This window comes from Primulina huaijiensis, chromosome 15, assembly GCF_012295235.1.
Source record: "Primulina huaijiensis isolate GDHJ02 chromosome 15, ASM1229523v2, whole genome shotgun sequence".
In the NCBI taxonomy this organism is placed as follows: domain Eukaryota; kingdom Viridiplantae; phylum Streptophyta; class Magnoliopsida; order Lamiales; family Gesneriaceae; genus Primulina; species Primulina huaijiensis.
Genome location: NC_133320.1, coordinates 19,122,144 through 19,143,809, shown reverse-complemented (window position 1 = coordinate 19,143,809; position 21,666 = coordinate 19,122,144). Strand labels below are relative to the sequence as shown.

Below are 21,666 nucleotides of genomic sequence, written 5' to 3'. Positions count from 1 at the left end.
CAAATAGCTATTGTAAGGGGCCCTGCCCTATAAGCGATCAACAAATAGTGAACAATACTACTACATATTCGAAGCTGGATGATAAAATACACGTTAAGAAAAGTATGTCAAGGTTGAGCAGCTTCAAGGAGTTTCTCATATACTTGCCTGGCGCTCAAATCCTCCACCTGTTTAACCAATGAATAGCGTCATGTGATCAATAGAATACAACAAAATCGGGGGAAATTGCAAAGGAAATATGTTGATATTTATTTGGACTAAACAAAGATTCAAGATCAGCAAAAATAAGATTTTGGAAAATCACAAAGTAAAACGGCCGTGTCAGAAAATTTTAATCTAGTGAGAAAAAAGAGAGGCTAAGACAAGCTAACAAGCTAATAACAATTATAGTATATGAGAAAACTGTCGGAGAGTGGATCAGCTAAAATAAATAAAGTCAGGATAGAATCAGCAAAGTCAAATCATTGCACAGGCAAGGAATTAGCTTGGAAAAAATATCAGTCAGGAGAAGAGTCTCTACTGGTTTTGAAGACAAGCTGTGTAGGAGGTGATATTATCTCTAATGTTTCACAATGCTTTTATGAAAGTCGGATATACTTTAGAAAGCCAGAGGCAGAAAGTTTTTCATTAAGTTTATGACGGATATCCAGGCTATGACGACGGATATTCAATTACCAAAATTCACATGTTTACCATCGACTTCCCCTATAAAAGAATTTGAAGATTGCAGACGAAAGAACAACTACACGATTCAAAAAGCTTACATCTGAGAAAATTTTCTTACTCCATCATTTGTGTTAGATTTGTTGAGTCAAGCATTCATCAACTGTAAAGATGTTAGATTTGTGAATGTAGAATATAGTGGATCAGACAAACTAAGTCTGAGACTATTTATTTTCCTTTTTTTGTTGGTAATAGCCTAGCTGTTATGGTCTGTAGTGTCAGTTGTGATTGTAAAGAGTTTGAAATAATCAAAGGATTACACACCTTCAGAACTTAATAAATCTTTGTCTTCTTACATACTGCACTTTATGTTTGTCCGTCCACGGTCCTTGTTCATTTGATCTCCCTATTGAGTGTTGCTCAAGCCTTCTACATTTACTGCCTACAGCTCTATTTAAACCTAGAAAGTCTTAACTGGCTTTGTACAGAGATAAACTTTTTCATAAGACAGTGAACCCATCAACCTCTAGAGCTGTAATATCTCTTAACTAGGACCCAATAAACTTAACCCATCAACCTCTAGAGCTGTAATATCTCTTAACTAGGACCCACAAAGCACGATATAAGTTGCTTCCTGACCTCCTGGGGATATCTGAAAAGAAGCAAGCCACACGTACAACAGAGTGACCACAATGCAACGGACAAAAATGACACTGCCATTTAGTAACTTGCATTTGATATCAATTCTCACAAATTTCCTAACTCTAATGGTGAATCCAACAGGGCGGAAAGAGGATGGCGGTTCTCCTCCACCTGAAGGAAAAATTCTCAGATTTATTGCATAATTTTTATGAAGTCATTTTTCGCCCCTCTCCAGTTTTATTTTAGCTTATTACAAAATGATTTGAATACTACGGTTTTCTTTTTTGAGTACATACATGGGGGAGGGGATCTATCCTAGGTTGCCAACTACTCTGGAGTCTGGACTAGGGTGGTGAGACCACGGGGCTAAGCCCCGGTCTGGAATACTATGGTTTAAGTTACCCTCTTAGTCCAAATTTATGGCCTTTGGGGAAGGACAACACCGCCATATTCTTCACTTCTGGACTCATCTCTCTTAGACTACGCATGATTCTACAGTAGTTACTACTAGTTTCTGGGCAATCAAGGAAGTAGTCATTCATGAGTTATAGATATTATTTCTATTTCCATTTTCCGGGATTCTAAGAAATATGCGTATTACACAGATATCAAGCATAACAATTTGGCTTAATTCTTGGGCTCAGGTAAAAAAAGAAAAAAATAAATGAAACCAAATAAACTAAATCAACAAATCAAGTTTGATACAGAGCAAAAGGGCAGCCTATTATTCCAATAAAACATAAAGTTTAAAGAATGAAATTTAAGCACCAAACTTACCACGAGGAGCTTTGATTTATTATTCCACCCTCTTTGGAGGGTCATCTGGCTCAATTTCAAACCTAATACCTATTTTAAAGAATTATTGTCACGTCAGTATGGATATTTTGTTTCAGAGATTGTAACAGTGGCTGTGATTGATGATTATACATTAAATAACTAATCTGAGTACCTTTCCCATATATTCTAAAAGCTCGTTGTTAGCTTCTCCTCGGGCCACAGGTGCGGCAACAGTAATTCGAACATCATCAGCATTCACTCCTGAAATTATTAAAGAAACAAGGTTGTTAGCAAAGAGATACATATTCTGAACTATCACACATTGTCCAAATTCAAATTTGCATCTGGAAAACAGGTGACCGATTTACACGAAAGTAAAACAAGGAACATGGTGCTTTTCCCACATGTCACAGATCCATATTGTGGGAAATGCAGTAAACAGATTATTAGATGGTCAAACTTTCCTATTTGAAAAAGTTCTGAACCACCACCAAAACACGTTTTTTCGTAAAAATGTTCTTGAACACAGCCGAAGACTAAACAAGAATGATTTCTCGATAATGAGTCTAATGGCAATTGCTTTCATAAATTACTGATACTTATTTGCGTTGTACAAAAGGATTACATACACTACCATAACATAGTAACCTTATGAAATATGAAGAGTATCAAAAACATTTCAATGGAGCAAAAACCTTAGAAGCAAAAATAAAAATAAAAATTTATAAGCAACACACATACAAATGTGAATTAAAATGCTGGAAATTCAGCTACTAAACAAATAAAATGGTGGAAAATAAAAGACAGGAAGCCTCATAAGTTCATGTTCCAAAGTGGGGTTATCATAATTTCTTCAAGACAATTTAAAGTTTCACTTCTTAACTGTCAAACACTATCCAGGAAATACTAGCTTGCAGACTGAAGCATTATTCTGATGCATCGTAGAAACCATTTCTAACACAATCCATCCAGCCACCTACACGGCTACACTATAAGGTTATCATCATTTGAAAAGGAAATTTGTCTGATGTTGACTGCTGGATTACTTGTGATTGCTGAGCGTTGTGAACGGTCTTCCACTTCAATAGCCACCTGAACAAGGCCGCCCTCTAATTGCGATATGCAGGGTGGAATAGGAGCATCCTAAACCATATGACAGACAGACAGACAGAGTAAATTATATTCCACCAAAAACATTTATCTAACAGGGAGAGTTCAGTATGTAAGGCTCCAGAGTGTATGCCACAGCAATAATGAATGGCAGTGAGAGTAGTCTGACTAACCACCAAATATTATAACACGCGCAGAAAAAAAGAACGAGGAGGATCTTGAGATCACTAAAGAGAAACTTACAATAATAAGAAGTCCAACTTTACCATGTTACCTGTGGATTAGTTTCAGCAGCAATTGTACTTAGTGCACCATCAACAACATATATGAAGGAAGCAGATGTCACATCTTCTTCAGCACGATAGTAAACAAGCAGCTCACAACCCACACAATTCATTCGAAACTGCTTCTCCACTTTCCCTTCACCACTGAATATAATAGATCCACCACAATTCAGACGAAGTGAGATAAATTTATCTCCATTTACAAATGATAAATGTTGCTAAAAAACTCTCAGAAGTATAACAGCAATATGGAATGTAAATGCTCATGATAACTTCACCAGAAAATGGCTAACAAAAGTTACCGCTTCAGAAGAACCTTTCCTGCTTCACTGGTGTTCAGCCTCGCAAGATGCTTCTTCCTATCCAAGACATAAGCTTTGTCCGTATTTCTTTTGGGCATTTTCTGCAATTGTGTATCTATAAAATATTGTAGTAAGGACGTCTAAATACTTTTAATTAATATTTTACAAGAGCTAAAAACAACTGAAGTGTAACCAGAGACCAGAATTAAAATATAAAGCAGACAAAAAACCGAATAGATCCAGTGAAATCAATAAAAATCTGAAACAAAGCAAAGAAAAGCCACTCTAACTGAAATTCAATTTTCAGTAACTACACCAGCGGATTATGAATCAACATCTCATTGTCATTTTAACATTAACTTGTTCAATGTTACTCTCTGAAAATGAATTTTGAGAATCATGAAATCCCGGCGACACAAGCGACGGATGAAGAAATCGATTACCAGTGATGAGAACATGAGAACTGCAATGCTTGCAGTAGTAGACGAAGAGATCGGAATCAGGACCTTCCGGTAAAGCATCCTCGCTTGAGTATGTATGCGTCGTTCGCTTCGGCATTTCCCTCGCCCTCTCTCACTCTCTCTCAACTTCAAATATTTTTTTTTTTGTTTTTAATGAAATGAAAGGTATTATATATATGATGTAATAAATCTTAATCTTAATTTTATAAAATTTTCTATCTCACCATTATTAAATTTGGATATATGAATTTGATTTTGCAGAGGAATTAAATTCAAAAATGCTTCATAAATTATTTCAAGGTGTACTTGACATGAATTTTCATGGATTAGAAATTTATTATTNAACATTTAAGGTCTTCATTGACAAATTGATTTAAATAATTTGAATCGGCTACTTTTCGCAGTTGACTTGATATGAATTTAGCAAATTGATTTGAGGCAATAACTTGTTTGAGAAGAATCTCACGTACGTGGCGAGACGGATACGGATCTCTTATTTAAGTCATTCATGAAAAAATATTATTTTTTATGCTAAGAGTATTACTTTTTATAGTGAATATCGGTAGAATTGACTCGTTTCACAGATAAAGATTCGTGAAACCGTCTCACAAAAGACCTACTCTTGATTTGAAGTCATGTAAATAGTTACTCAACATATTGTTTGATTTAAAACATATAATTTATTTGTTTCCGATAAGACATCGACTTTAATTGTTTAAAAAAATTAAAGATGGGATAATAATATGAAAATTAATAATTTAATATAATAATAAATAAATAAAAAGATAGTTAATCTATTGGTTTATTTAATTTAATTAATTAAATTTGAGATGATTAATCATTAATAAAATATTAATAATACTAAGAATAAAATTATAATTTGAATTCAATTATTTTATTAAAATAAAATTAAAATTTTGATTAATAAATAGATAAATAATATGATCAAATAAAGCATGAAATATTATAAAATAAAATAAATTATAACAAGATCAAATCGTGCTTAAGGTTATTTTACTCCAAAAATAAGATGGATTTCAAATCCTGGATAGCAATAAATTGCTTGTTTATTAATAACAAAGAACAAGGGAGCTTTCAGCAACAACTTTTTAGTTCTCAAACTCAAACAAAGAAAGCGGATCACAGAATTTCTTGACAATAGAGGACACTTCATTCCCAAATCTCCACTGCTGATCGCTTGTAGCTCTGCCCAAAGAAGGAAAACAAGTGAATGAGGCACGAAATAATAACGGAGATTAGGAAAAATTGATGACACGCAGAATCAAGACTTGGGTAATTGCGTGCCCAAAAAAGAAAAAGGCGTGAGATAAAAGGAGTGCTTTAAACATCAGTATGTGTACGCATTTTGTTCAGTCGATGCATGTACCAAGGAACAAAGACGAAAATAATCGAAATGCATATCATGCCACAAGGAACTAGCTCAACATAGTTGAGTGGGTAGTGTCACAGCAACTTTTGGGCAAAGGCTCGGGACAAGGGCAAGGCAGGCGCAACACTAATATCTAGTGTGGGTGCTCACACAACTCACAAGTCCGGCAGATTATGTATCTTCTACCTGACAATAGTTTACCATGGAGCTCAATGTAGTTCATAAACAATTCATTACCATTCCTTAGCATGATAAGCAGTGACTCAAGAATACAAACAGTGGTGAGCGTTGATATATATATGTGTGTGCGTGCATGTCTAAATGCAGTTGGGGACCATATCAAAGCTGAGTAGCAACCAACAGAACCCAAGCATCAAGGAGCACACTGCTAAATGCATCCCTGCTTTGAGTCAGTACACGTATTTCACATAAATTTCTTGAGCACATCGGAATACCCTAGGAATAAACCTTGCCATATGATGCATGACGAATAACACTAAAAGAATAATTTCAGTCAAAAGGCCAAATAAAAGAAGCTTACAGATTTTATTGAAGGCCACAATGTCGCAACTTTGGACATATTCATTTATTGGTTCCGCTGTGAGGTATTCCTCAATGAGCGAATCAACAGACACTAAGTCATCCACGATGGTCATCATAATCTGCAGCTTCTTAATACCATATCCGACAGGAATAAGATGAGCTGCAAAAAACATGATGCATCCACACATTACTCTTTCCACATAATTTCAGAATTAATAAATATGTAGCCAATCAGGATCGATGCTCCATCACAAGAAACTCCATACAAGGAAATATATTACCCTACAATTATCTCACCACACAGTCCTACATAGGGTGCAAAATTTTGCAAAGCAAAGCAAAAGTCTTGAGGTGAAATATCAGTGAAGTCTTGAACCACCTGAAAACATTCATGAATCGCTAGAGAACTTACATGCTCCCCAGTGTAGACCTTCCATCTGCACACTTCTAACAGCTTCCTCGAGTTTTTTCATGTCTGTTTCATCATCCCATGGTTTCACATCCAGCAGGACAGATGACTTCCCAGCTGAAATAGAATAACAAAATCCATATATTAAACTGACATGGTTGGATATTAAGAAATTTAAACAATATATCAAACTAAATAATGTCCCTACTATAATTAAGGCACTCACTATCAACAAATTACAGCTCATTTATTTAACAAGAGATGCAATGAATCACAATTCATAGAACAAAACAAAAAAAAAAATATTGCGCATATATAACGATTAACGCACACTCCTTCTTCTTTCCAGATGCCTTCACAGCTGTGGCACGCTCTTCAGCAGCTTTCTTCTCTTCCTCGGTTTCCTCACCAAACAAGTCCACATCGTCGTCGTCGTCGTCGTCCTCAACAACTGAGTCCTAAAAGACATGTTCAATGCATCCACACAAGGTCATAAAAGGCTGACATCAAAGCTTAGAAGGTTTAACCAAGAAATTAAAATGGCCAACTAGCAAGTGGTTGACAGAATTTTGATCGTTATGATCTTAAAAACAACACAAATAGTCTATATTTCAATATCTTGCCTTACTGTCTGAAACTGGTGGAGTTGCAATTGCCTCCTTAGTGGCTGGAGCTGAACCTTCAATAGTCACACCACATCCTTCACCAGAAACTCCACTGCAGATGCCCAATCATAATAAATAACAAAACCTACAGAATGTTGATATTTAGGTAAAAAATTAAAAGACATACGAGATCCTCAACAACGCCTCAATATGGTTGTACCACCGTGATACATTCACCAAGTCAGATGGTGGAGGCTTCACAAGGGAAGCATGCACAGTGAGGTCGTCTTTAGACGCTTGATACCTGGGACAACATATGAAGCAAATACTTAACTAGCATACATATATAATTTTTCATCTGCTATCAATAGCCAACAGAAGAGACTACTGCCATTATGTTTCATTGTCTTGATTAAAGTACGCGCCTCTATGGTGACTTCCTCAAACAGTGATAAAAAAATATCCATATAGAAAAACTCTTATCACATAATTAGTAAAAACCCATACGGATCTCAAAACACAACAAAAACACAAGTCATGACATTGGTTGAATTAGGAGCAATCGCCAAGATGTCATTCTTGCTTAGTGATAACATGAATAGCACAGTCTGTGAACTCTGCACCTGCTATTCACGTTATCACTGAGCAAATCTGACATCTTAGGCCTTGCATGAAATAAGTGTAAAATAATCGATCATCGTCCCCGTGTTTCCTATCTATAAGCACAAACATCAGTCTTTATATCAACAAAAAGATATTAGTGTTGGGTCGATAAATCAGAGGATATTATTATTGATTTTGTGTTTCAGTAATATCAATTAATTTGATAGTGCAATCTTATTCTTTTAGTGGAGTAGAATGAGATTAATAAATTATTTTGATTAATCATGAGTTGATTGGATCAAATTAATTTATTGGAGCTTAATTTAATTGAATCCGACCAGGTCCCTCTGGTGGCTCTAATATAAACTCGGATAAATTATATGAGTTATAATTTATGGTATATGTGGGATAAATTTATCTGGACTATTATATTGCATGGAAGTTTATCATCTAAATCTTCTAGATATGGTATAATATATTCTGTCCATTTAAATTTATATTTTAAAAGATATCATCATTATCTTTTACGTTACAAGATATCACAAAAATATTATATATATATATGTGATATTGTAACAAGTGACCACACACAATCCTACGTTTAGAGTTTGAGAGAACACCGGAGAAGGCTTGGAGGTTTGGAGCGTAGATCCAGTGCAGAGAAAGATCGAAAATACGCTCCAAAGGTAATCTCTAATTTCTGTGTGTTGTAATTAATTAATTCGTGTTAAATACGTAGAACAATCGATCATGTGAAAGAAGAGAAGATTGAAATCACAATAAATTAATTTTTGTGATCCGATCTTCTCGATCATGGCTAACAATTAGAGTTCTTTAGGTTCCAGTAACTATGACTCCACAAGAAACTAACCCAAAAACAAAAGACAGCATATACTTGGGTGGTGTGGACACAGAAATTTCCCATCAAACATTTAAATCACAAGCAGAAATGCAACTGAATACAAGAATAAAATACTGACCCAGTTATATAACTGCGAGATAAAAGATACTCATCAAGCTTCTTGAGGCCACCGTCCGAACTAACGTTGAACAAATTCATGGCTTAATAATACCCGAATTCGAATCGATCTGTTCTGCATCGCATGAATAATGTTGAATCAAGGGGAAAAACTAAAAGCAAAATCAAAGAGCGATTATGAAACAAATCCACGCGAGAGCGAGAAAAATTGCTTACAAACTCAAATTAGAGTACGAATATACACATTAGAGCAAAAGAAATCTGGCGAAAGACTTACGTCGCGAACTGGGTTCTGGAGTTCGGGATGGGAGTGATGGTGAATTAGGGTTCACTGGGGAGTGTAAAATTGTATGATACCAGAAAATAAATTTTATTTTAGTTGGAATATCTGATTTTTGCTCCCTTCATTTTTTCTTTTTTTTTTCTTTTTTTCTTTTTTGGGAAATTGAAGTTTGTATTCCACATCTATTCTATTTTATCTATTTTATTAAAATTGAGGACATGATAGTAACCACTTAAAAGGACACCAATTTTTTCTTCCAACTTTACCCTTACATGATGATAATATTATACTTTTGTTTTTTGTTTTTTTTATTTCAACCCACTTTTATTTTTATGTTTTTTATTTCAACAATTCAAATATCAATTTAGTCCCTCCATATTTTGACAAATTTCACTTTAGTCCATCGATAATGATAAAAAAAATGTATACACATACATCGCATGTGCAGAATAACTAGTTGTTAGAAAACGATAGACATGAAAATGGATTGGAAAATGGATAGACATGAAAATGGATTGGAAAATGGATCTTAAATTATGTTAGATTTTTTTTAGATTAGACACTATTTTTTATTTTAAGTAGTAGTAGTGAAGGAGATATGGAGTGGTGGGAAGGGATGACAATAGAGTGGGATGGGACGGGACGAGTTTGTCATCTCCGTTCTCGTCCCTCAATTTCATCTCCACCTTCATATCCGTCTTGATCTTCGTTTTTTCCCTAAAGGCATCCGCAATGGTGTAATTATAAAACCCACCAACTCATAAAAATCGTGGAGTTCACTGCCACATACTTATTATAACAACATATCTCTTTCATCAACATTCTTTTTAACATTAAAACTCATTATTTATGGGTCACACAGTCCACTCAATCATCTTAAAAATTTTTCATATTAAATAAAAATATTTTACAATATTTAAATTATTTTCTAGATGTTCCAACGACTACTTTGCAACAGCTAGATTCCAGCGGCTATTTTACAATGACAATTTTGCAAAGATGATAATAATTGATAATCACATTAATCGAAATGAGAAATACAATAATTAAAATTTACAATCACTCGGAAATACAATAATACTAAAAAATACACGTTGAGTAAATAGTTTAGATATTCTATCTCGACCTAATATCCGGCATAGATATTCATGTATGATAAGCTGCTCCTCTGTCATCTGCGATGTGTCTTTGTTTAGCATTTCGTACTCCTTCAATTTCGTAGTGATTTGGAATGAAAATATGTGTACACATTGGTGGGTAATTATATAAAGGATTTCAAACTAGCCATTAACTAGCCGTTAAAATTTTTTTGGATTTTTTTGAAATTTAGTTCGAATTTAACTTAAAAAGTTAAAAAATTAATTTAAAAAAATCCAAAAAACAAAAACGTTAGAAAATAAATATTTAAAAAACTAACCCAAAATCGTGAGCATCAACTTTTCATTCATGTCTCCATCTCCGTTTCAAAAATATTAATGGACAAGACGAAGATATGTTCAGGGATTTTCTCAAACCAAAACTTATTATTATATATTATTATTAGTGATAATATTAAAATTAAATTAATATCAATATTAATATTATTATTATTATTATTATTAATATTTTAAATTTAAAAAATATTATTATTACATTCATAATATTATTATTTTATTATCGATATTATTTTCGGGACGATTTCGGGGATGTAGATAATGGATATTAATCTCATACCCGCCCCGAACTACTTCGAGGATTTTATATATAAATTTTATGACACAAATAAATAAAACAAAACAATAATTGATAAAATATTGAATATTAACTCAAATTTGCCCACCCCTCAAATTATTTAAATTATGTTTTCTCAGTTTCATCAATTTTTTATTTACAAACATAATTTTATCTTTTGTACTTTAACTTACATATTAGCATTTGATTTGGAAAGATTGAAGTTCAAATTTTGGTCCAGTTTTTGTATTATTCATTGCTATGAAATATGTAATAGAAAAATTATTGAAAATTTGGCATTATAGTCACTTTTATTTTTGAATAATCTTGTTTTTTACAATCAACTTTCTTACATGTGCCAAATAAATTCATTATTATTTTTATTATTTTGTGAGTAAATGTAACATTTTATTGATTCATTATTACAGAAACCAGATTTCACCAATACCAAAAAAAAAAATTTAGCTTCGTCCCTAATATTAAGTACACCTTTTTTGGACGCCTTTTATATTTATATTTAGGTAACGAGACTTTCTGGAGTCGTTCCAGGCAAGTGACAGTCTCATAATGCTTGCTTTAAGGGGCATCCGCATTCGTTACCGTTATAACATCCACCACCTCATCGAAAATCGTAGGGTCCATATGTCACATATACATTATATTAATATATCTATTCTCTCACATTCATTTTAACATTAAAACTCATTATTTGTAGGTCTCGTTGTCCACTCATTCATATTATTCTTATTTTGCATTAAATAAATTCAATTTCAAATTCTTTACAAAATTTAAATTATTATTATTTATAAACTTAAAATGAAAGAGTACAACATATAAAAATAAATCTCACTTGCATAAAAGTAAAAAAAAAAAAAAAAAAAAAAAAAAAANTAAACGTAAGAGAAGATGTAAAATACTAATTCAAAGATTATTGTTGTCTTGTGACCAAATATATTCAACTAAATCGGTACGAAGTTGGTGATGCACATGAGTGCCACGTAATTCGGAATTTGTTCGGAGATATTTATGAAATCCTCGGTTTGAGTCCTAGACGGGTTGTGCGGGTTCGTCACCTTCATCGTTGTACCAAACCCCTTCACCTTCAACAATCATGTTATGTAAAATAATGTATGCTAACATAATATGTTTTAACTTTTTTTCTGTACCAGTATCGAGCTGGACATCTGACAATTTCCCATCGAACTTGGAGCACCCCAAATGCTCATTCAACATTTTTTCTTGTAGAATCTTGTATTTCCTTAAAAAGCCTCCTCTGGGATCCTTCGGGCAAGAAAAAACCTTCATGAAAGTGGCCCATTCTAGACATATTCCATATGTTAAATAATACACCTTCGTATATTGAGTCTCGTTGACCATGAAATTAATCTCTGGGGAATTTCCTTGCAAGACGTTATTGAATATGGGAGATTCGTATAACACTTTAAGATCATTACGTGAACCGGCGACACCAAAGAATGCATGTCATATCCAAAAGTCTTGAGACGCGACCGCTTCAAGCACGATTGTTGGTGACCCATGGTCTCTTGAAAGTAACTAGTCTTTATCCTCTGGTCGACAAATCAGTTTTAGCTCACCATTGCGCATGGGGACAGGCACTAGGCACCGATGTAAAATGGAAATGCGATCGTTGGACTCCATCTGTGGCCTTCTCTCATAAACGGGCTCCCTCTGGGGCCTTTTCCCTCACGATGTTCCCAAAAATCATATATCATATCTTTTTGGTCACAGTCAATTCAAATCCTTCAAAAATTTTTCTTTTTCTTTTTAATCATAAAATATCATGTCCTTTCCACATTCGAAAAATAGCATTTTAACAGTAAAAATTGCACAAGTTTATCATAAATCATAAAATTCTATATTTTCATTATAAACATTTTAAAATATCACTTAGCATGTATTTTGATCTTCGGGGCACTGCCAAGCCTTTCGTACTACCCCAGACGCAAAATGACCATTTTACCCTTGGACCCTAAAATTCTCGATTTTGACCTTTTTCTTACTTTTATTGACTCGATCATATCCCATATCATCATATAAGCTTAAATTTGTCTTCTATTATTTTTCTTAGACGTAAACCCGAGCCTTTCGATTTAATAATTTATTGACTAAACCATGAAGCGTTTTTACCCCGAATAAATTCAAAACTTAATATTTTCTTCCCAAATTTTAAACATTAACTTTTCATCCCTAAACTTAACATGACACCTTAAAATACATCCATAAACATTTCTTAGACGTAAAATTAAGCTCATCAACTAATTTCTCAATTAGTTTTAAAACTTAACCGTACGTCCCAGTTTTAACCCGAACCGACTCAAAACTTAACCAAACTTTACCAAGCTTCAACCATAGCTTATTAAAATCTTACTAACCCTTTTTAATCTCAAATCAAGCCAATTAAAACCTTAGAACAAGCTTAGATACCTCCTGGAAAATTCTTGCCCTTGGTTCGAAACCTTAATTTCTCTATCAACCAAATTTTTGTTCAGCCCTTGCCCTCACTTGTTCCAGCCATTAGCCAAGCTTATATGAACCCTTAAACATGTTGAAAATTGTCCATTCCCATAGCCCTACCATGGCAGCCCCGTTATGCATCATAATCATGAGTTTAGAAACACAAAAACTCAAGTTTTATTCATGTTATGCAATAAAAACAAAAATAAAAGGAGGATTTCATATTTTTCATGCAAACATGATTAAATACACATAAAAGTATGATTTTAATGTATGTGTCTGTATATGTATTATTTGTTATATATGGTTAGAACATGATGAGTCATTAGACTCACTAGGTTTGGATGGTTGCAGTCGATGATGTTGTTGAGGGTGACGATGACGCTTGAGTGGATCAAGACAGACAATGCACTCCCGATGGATATTTATTTTACGCATTATCATGATAGTCAAAGTTTATTTTGAAGTTAGTATGATAATGTTAAAAGTTGGAGTTGAATTTTGTTAATTGGTGATTTAGAGATTTTTTATACACTTGAGATTTTAAATGTTAAAATATTTTAATTTATGAAAATGTTAAATTATTTTATATTATTTAGGCATGGATTGCTGGACATCTAGTTAGACCTAGCCACGAGCTAGTCTGGGTTCGGGTAGGGAAAATCCCGACCTTTAACTGCAACTGTCATACGGGCCGGTTGTGGACCTGATGGGCCCGGTCCAGGACATGTTAGGCCCGTTTTTTAAAAAATTATTTTTTAAAAAATTATTTTTTAAAAAAATTATTTTTAAAAAAGGGCTTGCATTCATATCTGGGCTCGGTGAACCTTCCTCACTTATCTTCTCACTCTCTAGGTCGGTGGGCATATCTTGATCACTACCCAATAACACTCCCCCACGTGTCACTCTTCCTTCCCCGTTAAGCTTCCGCTTATTTAGACACAACCTCCCAGCCCCAGTGCCCATAAGCAAAGCAAAGTAGCCACTGCAAATTACTCACAAAGAACACAAACATACATCTAATCTAGTAAATTGTTGCTTTACACATAAGTATGGACTTTTTTGTTTGAGAAATAAATAAATAAATAAATAAAGAATAATAAAGAAATGGGTGCTTTAGATCATTTGTCGGACATGTTTGATTGCACCGGTGACCATTCCAAGCGTCACAACAAACAGAAACAGCTTCAGGTTGGCTCACAAGAAACGCAAACAATACAATCTTTCTAAGAAACACAAAAAATATAATTTTTTTTAAAAAAAATACCAACCCGACGCGTTGACTCACCGGGTTCGACCTGACGGCTCGATGGATTTTATATCCTAAAATTGTCATTGGCCCGCACATGACCGGTTACGGTCATGATTCCAAGTCAAACCCATTGATCCGGTTAACCGGATCATTGACAACGGGCCAGGTCCGGGTCCAACCTGAATCATGGCCAGGTCTACCTCTAGCAGAAGGCTCACAGAGATGGCTGTAGTAAAGCATGGGGTCAGAATGCCCTCAAGATAACTCCTCCATTCCTTTTCTTCCAGATTTAGCATGTACTAATAAACACATAAGTTGGGAATCGGGATTCATCGTCTATTGCCTTTGGATGCACGTTTAGGGTTAAAGTGAGCATAAAGAAATATGTAATCAGCATGTTAGGATAATAATATATGCCTAAAGGTAGATAGTCTAAAAACCCAAGTCTTGTTCCAACTAGTCGACAATAGTAATTAAAAGCAGCAGGCATCCCATAGCTACTGGGTATAAATTAGTCTATTCCTTGCACAAAATAATTTTACTTGCAAGTGATTGGGGGCCAAAAAAAAGAAGTTATAAATCAGAATTAGAAATCTTTCATATCAAAGCAAATACATTTAGCCAAAAAGTTTTTTTTACCCCTTGTAAAAAATAAAGTTATGAAGACGAAATGAGACCAGAGTTAACTTAAAACATAATATATGTTACGCCTACACAAAGGAATTTGAAGACTAAATGAAAGGGGGGTTTCTTGCAAGTTGCAGGCCACACTATTCAAATGCGAGGTCATTTGAGTTTCTGCCACTAAAATCAACCAAATTGATCCACACAAACCACTTTAAACTACTATAAATAATAAGAGAATAAGCACATTTCATTTGTTGCATCCAATATAGCCAACAAGAGAATAAATAAAATGGGAAAAGAACAGGGACTGGGAGTCCGATGATTAGATGGTCATCATACATGGGAAGTTCATGATACATGATAAAATAAAATGACGTGTCGCGTCTCAACTATCACAAAAAGTTCAACAAAAATTGAAACGAGCTAACTGATTATCAGATTTTCACATCCTTTCCTGCATGCTGATTGATTGTCGAGGTTACTGTATCAACAAAAATCCTGCAATGGCACACAAAAGTATCATTGAGTCAAATGTAGTTTAATCAGAAACCTGGCTGCAATCAATTTTTACCGAAGAAAAGTTGATGTAGGAGAAACAATGTAGAGCAAAAATAAGAGAAAGCTAGTGAAATGCGACAACATCGAGGTAAGAGCAGCCGGAGCATTGATCACTGATGTTTACTTCCACAAGCTGAGGGAAAAATTCTCCATATTGCCTACTAAAATAACTTAAGCAAACATTTTTCTCTCTTGAAGCTACTCTCACTTTACTTTCAACATCAAACCACATGATGCCACCTCAAAGTTTAATTTTGTTGGTGATGCTTCCAAGAACAATAACAAAACATGAAAAAGCTCGTCTCCACAACTCCATCAGTGACATGGGGCGAAGAGAAAAGAAAACACAACCATAAACCACAACGAACCATATATATTACAGGACCAAGGTTGCTCTACATGTATTATTGAAACGAGGTCCACTGAGATATATTAAACAAGATTTTGAGAACACAAACAATTTTTTGTCCTAATAAGTCCAGAAAATACTAGACAAAATAAAACAAATATTCATTAGTGGGGAAGCAAAACAAATTCCAAGACGTGCTTCATAGTCAATGCAAGCACTTAACTGATGTCTTGCGCCTTAAGAGCTAAGCACCACTAAAACTTGAGCATTGAGGAATGCATGCTTTGTGGGTTTCTAATCATGCACAGATTCACTACTAACTTCACAACGGTTCTTTGCTTTTTCACTGTTGTTATCGGTTATATAACCATTGTGGGATGGCCGATGACTCATGGGGACATATTTCCAATTAGGTTACTTTTTTCCTCTCAGAAACTTTTATACATCGGCTGATGCCTCATAATTAGCAACTGAGAAATTTCAATTGAGCCAAGGATCTTTGCCCTAGTGGTAAGGCTGCCCAAGGCCCTAGTGGTCTTCCCACCGGTTGGGCTGCATGTTTAGTCAGATTAGGTTTAGATAAATCTCTTGAAAAAAAATAAATTTCAATTGATTAAGGAATTTCGAACCCGGATGAATCAACAAAGGAACAGATATAAAATCACACCGATTTAAATCAATAACTTTTGAGGTAAAAATTTAATAAACAATTACATCATGTAAATCAGTAAAATAATCACCTACTCTTTGCGGTCGACGCATTAAGAAGCACCAACGATAATATTGTTGATAGGAATGAATATCAATTTAACGAAAAAGCCTACGAATCCCATAACCACGAACCCGATCGCCGTACGAGTCGCTACCTTCGTGAATTCTACATGCACAAATCAATTACACCATCAATTAGTCACAATAACAAAGAAATATTTTTTAAAAAATATTAGCGATCACAAATTCAGATCTCATAGTTCTCCGAAGAAATCACACCTTTGCGATCGGGCTTGTGGCATCGCTTAACAAGGCGAACGCTGTCCTTGGAGAAATCTCTAAGCGGATCGAAAACCTGGTCCAGAGCATCCATCTTTCTTCGATTCGATTTCACTTCGTCTCTCCTCCTTTTCTCCGAAGAACAGATTGCTTGGGGATTGGTTTATGTTTCGGCGCAGGGTTTCCAGATTGTTTAAAGTCAAATAAGATGACGCCGTGTTTAAATACCAAAATAACCACGATCAAAAATTTTAGTCGATTATCGTTTTTAAGAAAATTATTATTTTCACAATAATTCATATGAGACGGTTTCACGGATCAATTTTATGAAATAGATATTCTATATAGGTCATCCATGAAAAAATATTATTTTTTATGTCAAATATATTAATTTTTATTGTAAATATAGATATGATTCATCCGTTTCACGAATAAAAATACGTGAGATCATCTAATAAAATACTTACTCATTTATTTTTTAAAAATAATTGATTGAAAAAGTTGCATTCACTCGTTATTAAACATGATTGTATATTATTAGCATCATTTAATAATAAAATCTTTAAATTGTGTTCCATTTTCTTTTTATTTATCAATTTCGTTTTTCAAACAAATTGTATTTAAACGTGTTAGAGAAGATTAGAATTTTAAAACATTCATAAAAATTGTTGTACTTACTAAAATAATACAATTTCTGCACCGAATACAATAAATATATCTAACCCATTTACTCATATTATTTCTTATCATCATTTATTTAACAACATAATTATGATTAATGTTTATGTAATTAATAGTATATTGCAATTACAATAATATTTAAATTGTTTATTTCATTATGGAGTATATATGAATTAAGCTAATCAAGCAAAAGCAGCCTAATTATTTTCCTATCTAAAAACAATTACAGCTAACATTCAACACCTAGTAAATCTCCTAAAGTTCTGAAACACTGGAATCCTTTATTTTCTAATTGAAGACAACAACCAGGCATTGACATAATATACAAGGATACAAAAATCCAACATTTCAAGCATTTTTGCTAAGAGAGTAAGTAATTCCAGTAACTCTACGTATCTATAATTTCTTGCAGAAGCTGAAATCCAATGAATCACAATATGAACAAGAAACAATAGACTCAAAACTCAACAATCATCTGTGGAATCGACTTAGTCGTGGATTGATGATCTAGTAGTTAGAGAAGATCTCATGTTCACAATGGTGGATTTGTCAGCTCCTAACTTGATAGCTCCTTTACTTGCTTCTAGGAACCTTGATATGGCACCTTTCGCATATTCGTGCGCTGCTTTTACGGTAATTTTCTTGACTGTCTCACCATGAATACTGCTCAAGAAATGGTCACCATTGAGAACAGCAGCTAACTGTACCAACTCGCTCTGAAACTCGGATAACGTTCTATGTTCATTGGTTTCGGTCCTCCTTAAAGGAACTACATCAGGTAAAACCTCTGCAAAAAGTTCTTATGTCACCTCCCTTGAGTATATTTCCCAGCCAGAGTTGAGTATTTCAATAGATAAAATAACACATGTAGTTCATTTTTCCAGATTCATGCTACATAACAAAACCTTTTTATAACAAAGCATGTGCAAAATTAGCTATTGAAATTCAGAAACCAATCATCTTGACTAAGACATTGTAAAAAGCTAATGTTTTAAGCTTTTGGCCGGAATAAGTTTTGCTGATTATTACCTGGGCAATCGGTTCTTGGAGAGGTTAGTTCGGTGACAATATGATCAAAAGTGCCCGCCCAAGCATCTCTGCGAGTCAAAAAACTGGACGAGAGATTCAGCAACTTCTTTATCGTCGCGGGAATGGAGGAGTGTTCAAACTCTGAGTTTGGATCCGGCCCATTTGGCTTACTTATGACTACATTTAAAAATAACGAGACAAGTAAATCAAGATCAAGCCACATAATGAAGTTATTGAAGTGAAGCTAAATTTGCCAAAAAGCTGTCATTTTCAGTGGCTTAAGCACTAATGATAGACTACTTCCATATTATATGAAGCATATGTCTTATTAAGGCAACTTTTATCCAAATGAAAGAAACCATGACTAAACAAAATCATCTTATTATCTGCAAATGTGCTACCATTTGTTGCAATTCCCTATTCATATATTATAAGCACAAAATCATCAGTTTCAGATAACATTAGGTGAAAATTTTCAGTACTTAACAAGTAAATATTTGAAAAATGAATGTTTTACCCCCTAAACTAGTAGTCAATGCACCCACCCTAGCCCCATTTCCATGATCCGCCTTTGCATCTGCATCTAATAGCAGAGACAAACATCAACTAGCAAAGGAAAAATAAGGAAACGAAATCGAACTCACCAGTTCCTTTCTTGATCCAAGGAGAGACCATGATAGTCGGGACACGAACACCGAGCCTGTCAAACTGAAAGAAATAAGGAGAAGGGCCGATATTTCCATCCGGATTCGGAACGTTTACGAAAGGGGTTTGGACATGATCATAGAATCCTCCATGTTCATCATAGGTAATTATGAAAAGGGTCTCATTCCACTGAGGACTCTCCCTCAATGTCTCATACACCTCCTTCACTAACTTCTGACCGTTAGCAACATCATGGGACGGATGATCATCGTTCGCTGGGAATCCAATCAGATCAAAGTAGTTAGGTTCAATCACAGTTAGACTAGGCAACTTTCCATCCCTAGCATCTTTCTTGAACTTCATATCATACTGATGAAACTTAAACGCATACTTCAATCTCCTCAAATTCCTAAAGAACAATGTTGTGGGAAAGTTCTTGAAATAAACACCGAAATCCAAACCGTTTTCATCAAGTGAATCAAATATTGTGTTCTGTGGGTACCCAAAAGCTAACTGTTTAATCACATGGCTTGTGGATCCATGAGAAGTAGCAGAGTACACAAATAGCCTATTGGGCTGTGTTGGACCAGGAATTGAAGAAAACCATCTATCAAAAACAGCAAACTCTCGAACTAAAGAAGTATAAATAGGCACATTTTCAGGCCTAAACCCTTTCATTACAGTTTCTGATAGATTCTCTGACATTCTCGAAGCTTGCTCCACAAAACCAGACATCGAAGGTATTAAGCCCGACCCGAATACCTGCTTCGCGACATCTTCGAAGGAGTGACCCGGGTCCGGATCCACATACTTTGCATCATCGGAAAAACAAATAGTTTCATTACTACCTGCTTCTGTTGAAACTGAATTGCATTCTTCCCCTGTGACTCCATTAATTAAAGGGTTCACAGATTTCTTCATCCACCCAAGTAAATGGTCAAATGATCTGTTCTCCATCACTAACACAACCACAGTTTTGATGGGCTGCTGCTGCTGATGGGTGAGCAGGAAAACTGTTGAAAACGTCAGAAAAATCAAGAAAATAGCTCTCATTTTCTTGATTCTGGAGAAACAAAGTTTATTGAGGTAAAGAACAGAACTTTTCTCCCTATATCCTGCAAAGAATGTTCTAGTTTCAGTAAATTTATCAAGGGTTATTTATACCCAAGCGGGAAACTTTAGAATGGTGGAGAATAAAAGATTTACGGAAAAATCTATGTTTCTATTCAGATCTTCAGTGAGTGGGTGAATAAGATGAAACGTGTTCAAACTGGCATTGCTTTGGCAAATTCAAGTTTTGTGATGCATACAGACAAGAGAATGCTGTCCAGCCACTCCACCGTGGGGTGTAATTCTTGAAATACATTCAATGGAACTTTGGATTTGATTCATTTACTAATGGCGGGTTTTACATTTATATTAACATAGTTTCAGTATTTCTAATATGTAATTGGTCTTGTACATCAAGCTTAGCGGGTAGTATTTTAACAGAAAAAGATACATGGTTAATGGGCAAATTCATGACTCCTCATGTTCACATTCACATGCTTGGTATTATGCAAACGTCGTACATGCATTCCATATATGAGCAACTGTCAATTTTGATTCGTAATCCTTGATAAAATTCAATATAAATGTGTTTGTTGGAGTCGTAAAGAACATGATATTCTATAAATAAAATCTCGTGTTTTCGAACATGTCAACTAGTGAAGGAGAAAAAACAAGTGTTGGTAGTGATTGATTTGACATAACTCGACTCCGAACAAGAACAAATCATTTAGTAAGTAGGAAACCACCCTGTGCTCACTTAAAATCCTAAACTGAATTATTTAACCCGACTCGAACCCGAAAAACTCCAATCCGAACCTTATTTTTTTTGTGTTGTGGTCGTGTCGGGTTGACGGATCGTGTTGAATTTTACCACCAAAAATACCAAGAAAGTTACAAAAGGCACGCAAACCAATGTGGAACTCAGCAGCACACCCGTGATTCAGTGACCACAACAAACAACGAGGCTTGTATGATATGATGAAGACGATATTTTCTTTGGGAGTAAGATAAATAAAATGGCTTTTATTTATTAATAAAAGAAAGGCTTCAATCTTGTCCTTAATATACGCGAGAAATCAATCAAGCTCCAACTAAATATATGAATGATGCTACATTTAGTGGTAAGCTAAACTTTGGCTTTCGGAGCAATTGAAATTAGAATTTGGGTTCTTGATTCGTTTGATGAACAATTTTGATTTAAATAGTGTGTGTGTGTGTGTGTGTGTGTGTGTGTGTGTGTGTATATATA

General features: G+C 34.5%; 4 protein-coding genes across 8 annotated transcripts; all 4 read right to left on the bottom strand.

Moving 5' to 3' along the window:
- Positions 1–5: 5 nt before the first annotated feature.
- Positions 6–4,359, bottom strand: LOC140958685 (UPF0235 protein At5g63440-like). Of its 2 annotated transcripts, XR_012171824.1 has the most exons (9): positions 4,222–4,359; positions 3,779–3,893; positions 3,467–3,620; positions 3,129–3,225; positions 2,255–2,343; positions 2,083–2,151; positions 1,241–1,315; positions 988–1,051; positions 77–167 (listed from the first exon to the last, which is right to left on the bottom strand). XR_012171824.1 is itself a non-coding variant. In XM_073416229.1 (7 exons), the coding sequence occupies exons 1-7, from the start codon at positions 4,334–4,336 to the stop codon at positions 108–110; spliced, it is 699 nt and encodes a 232-aa protein (XP_073272330.1). In that variant the 5' UTR covers positions 4,337–4,359; the 3' UTR covers positions 6–107. The 2 variants fall into 2 exon arrangements, 1 of the variants encoding a protein (XP_073272330.1); XM_073416229.1 differs by lacking the exons at positions 988–1,051; positions 1,241–1,315 and having other exon boundaries at positions 6–167.
- Positions 4,360–5,288: 929 nt separating this feature from the next.
- LOC140958486 (elongation factor 1-delta 1-like) lies at positions 5,289–9,189 on the bottom strand. Of its 2 annotated transcripts, none has more exons than XM_073415945.1 (8): positions 9,046–9,189; positions 8,770–8,883; positions 7,374–7,490; positions 7,205–7,298; positions 6,913–7,039; positions 6,585–6,698; positions 6,171–6,332; positions 5,289–5,445 (listed from the first exon to the last, which is right to left on the bottom strand). In XM_073415945.1, coding segments are annotated over exons 2-8 (696 nt in total). In that variant the 5' UTR covers positions 8,850–8,883; positions 9,046–9,189; the 3' UTR covers positions 5,289–5,443. The 2 variants fall into 2 exon arrangements, with proteins under 2 accessions (XP_073272046.1, XP_073272045.1); XM_073415944.1 differs by lacking the exon at positions 5,289–5,445 and adding an exon at positions 5,728–5,815.
- A 6,155-nt stretch (positions 9,190–15,344) lies between these two features.
- On the bottom strand, positions 15,345–17,223 carry LOC140958515 (protein transport protein Sec61 subunit gamma-1-like). Of its 2 annotated transcripts, none has more exons than XM_073415980.1 (3): positions 17,013–17,223; positions 16,763–16,899; positions 15,345–15,613 (listed from the first exon to the last, which is right to left on the bottom strand). In XM_073415980.1, the coding sequence occupies exons 1-2, from the start codon at positions 17,104–17,106 to the stop codon at positions 16,784–16,786; spliced, it is 210 nt and encodes a 69-aa protein (XP_073272081.1). In that variant the 5' UTR covers positions 17,107–17,223; the 3' UTR covers positions 15,345–15,613; positions 16,763–16,783. The 2 variants fall into 2 exon arrangements, with proteins under 2 accessions (XP_073272081.1, XP_073272082.1); XM_073415981.1 differs by having other exon boundaries at positions 16,767–16,899.
- A 714-nt stretch (positions 17,224–17,937) lies between these two features.
- On the bottom strand, positions 17,938–21,319 carry LOC140958296 (non-specific phospholipase C6-like). 2 transcript variants are annotated; one of them, XM_073415690.1, is made up of 4 exons: positions 21,301–21,319; positions 19,367–20,482; positions 18,723–18,899; positions 17,938–18,480 (listed from the first exon to the last, which is right to left on the bottom strand). In XM_073415690.1, exons 2-4 carry the CDS (start codon positions 20,418–20,420, stop codon positions 18,182–18,184), a joined length of 1,530 nt encoding a protein of 509 aa, XP_073271791.1. In that variant the 5' UTR covers positions 20,421–20,482; positions 21,301–21,319; the 3' UTR covers positions 17,938–18,181. The 2 variants fall into 2 exon arrangements, with proteins under 2 accessions (XP_073271791.1, XP_073271790.1); XM_073415689.1 differs by lacking the exon at positions 21,301–21,319 and adding an exon at positions 20,574–20,783.
- Positions 21,320–21,666: the final 347 nt, after the last annotated feature.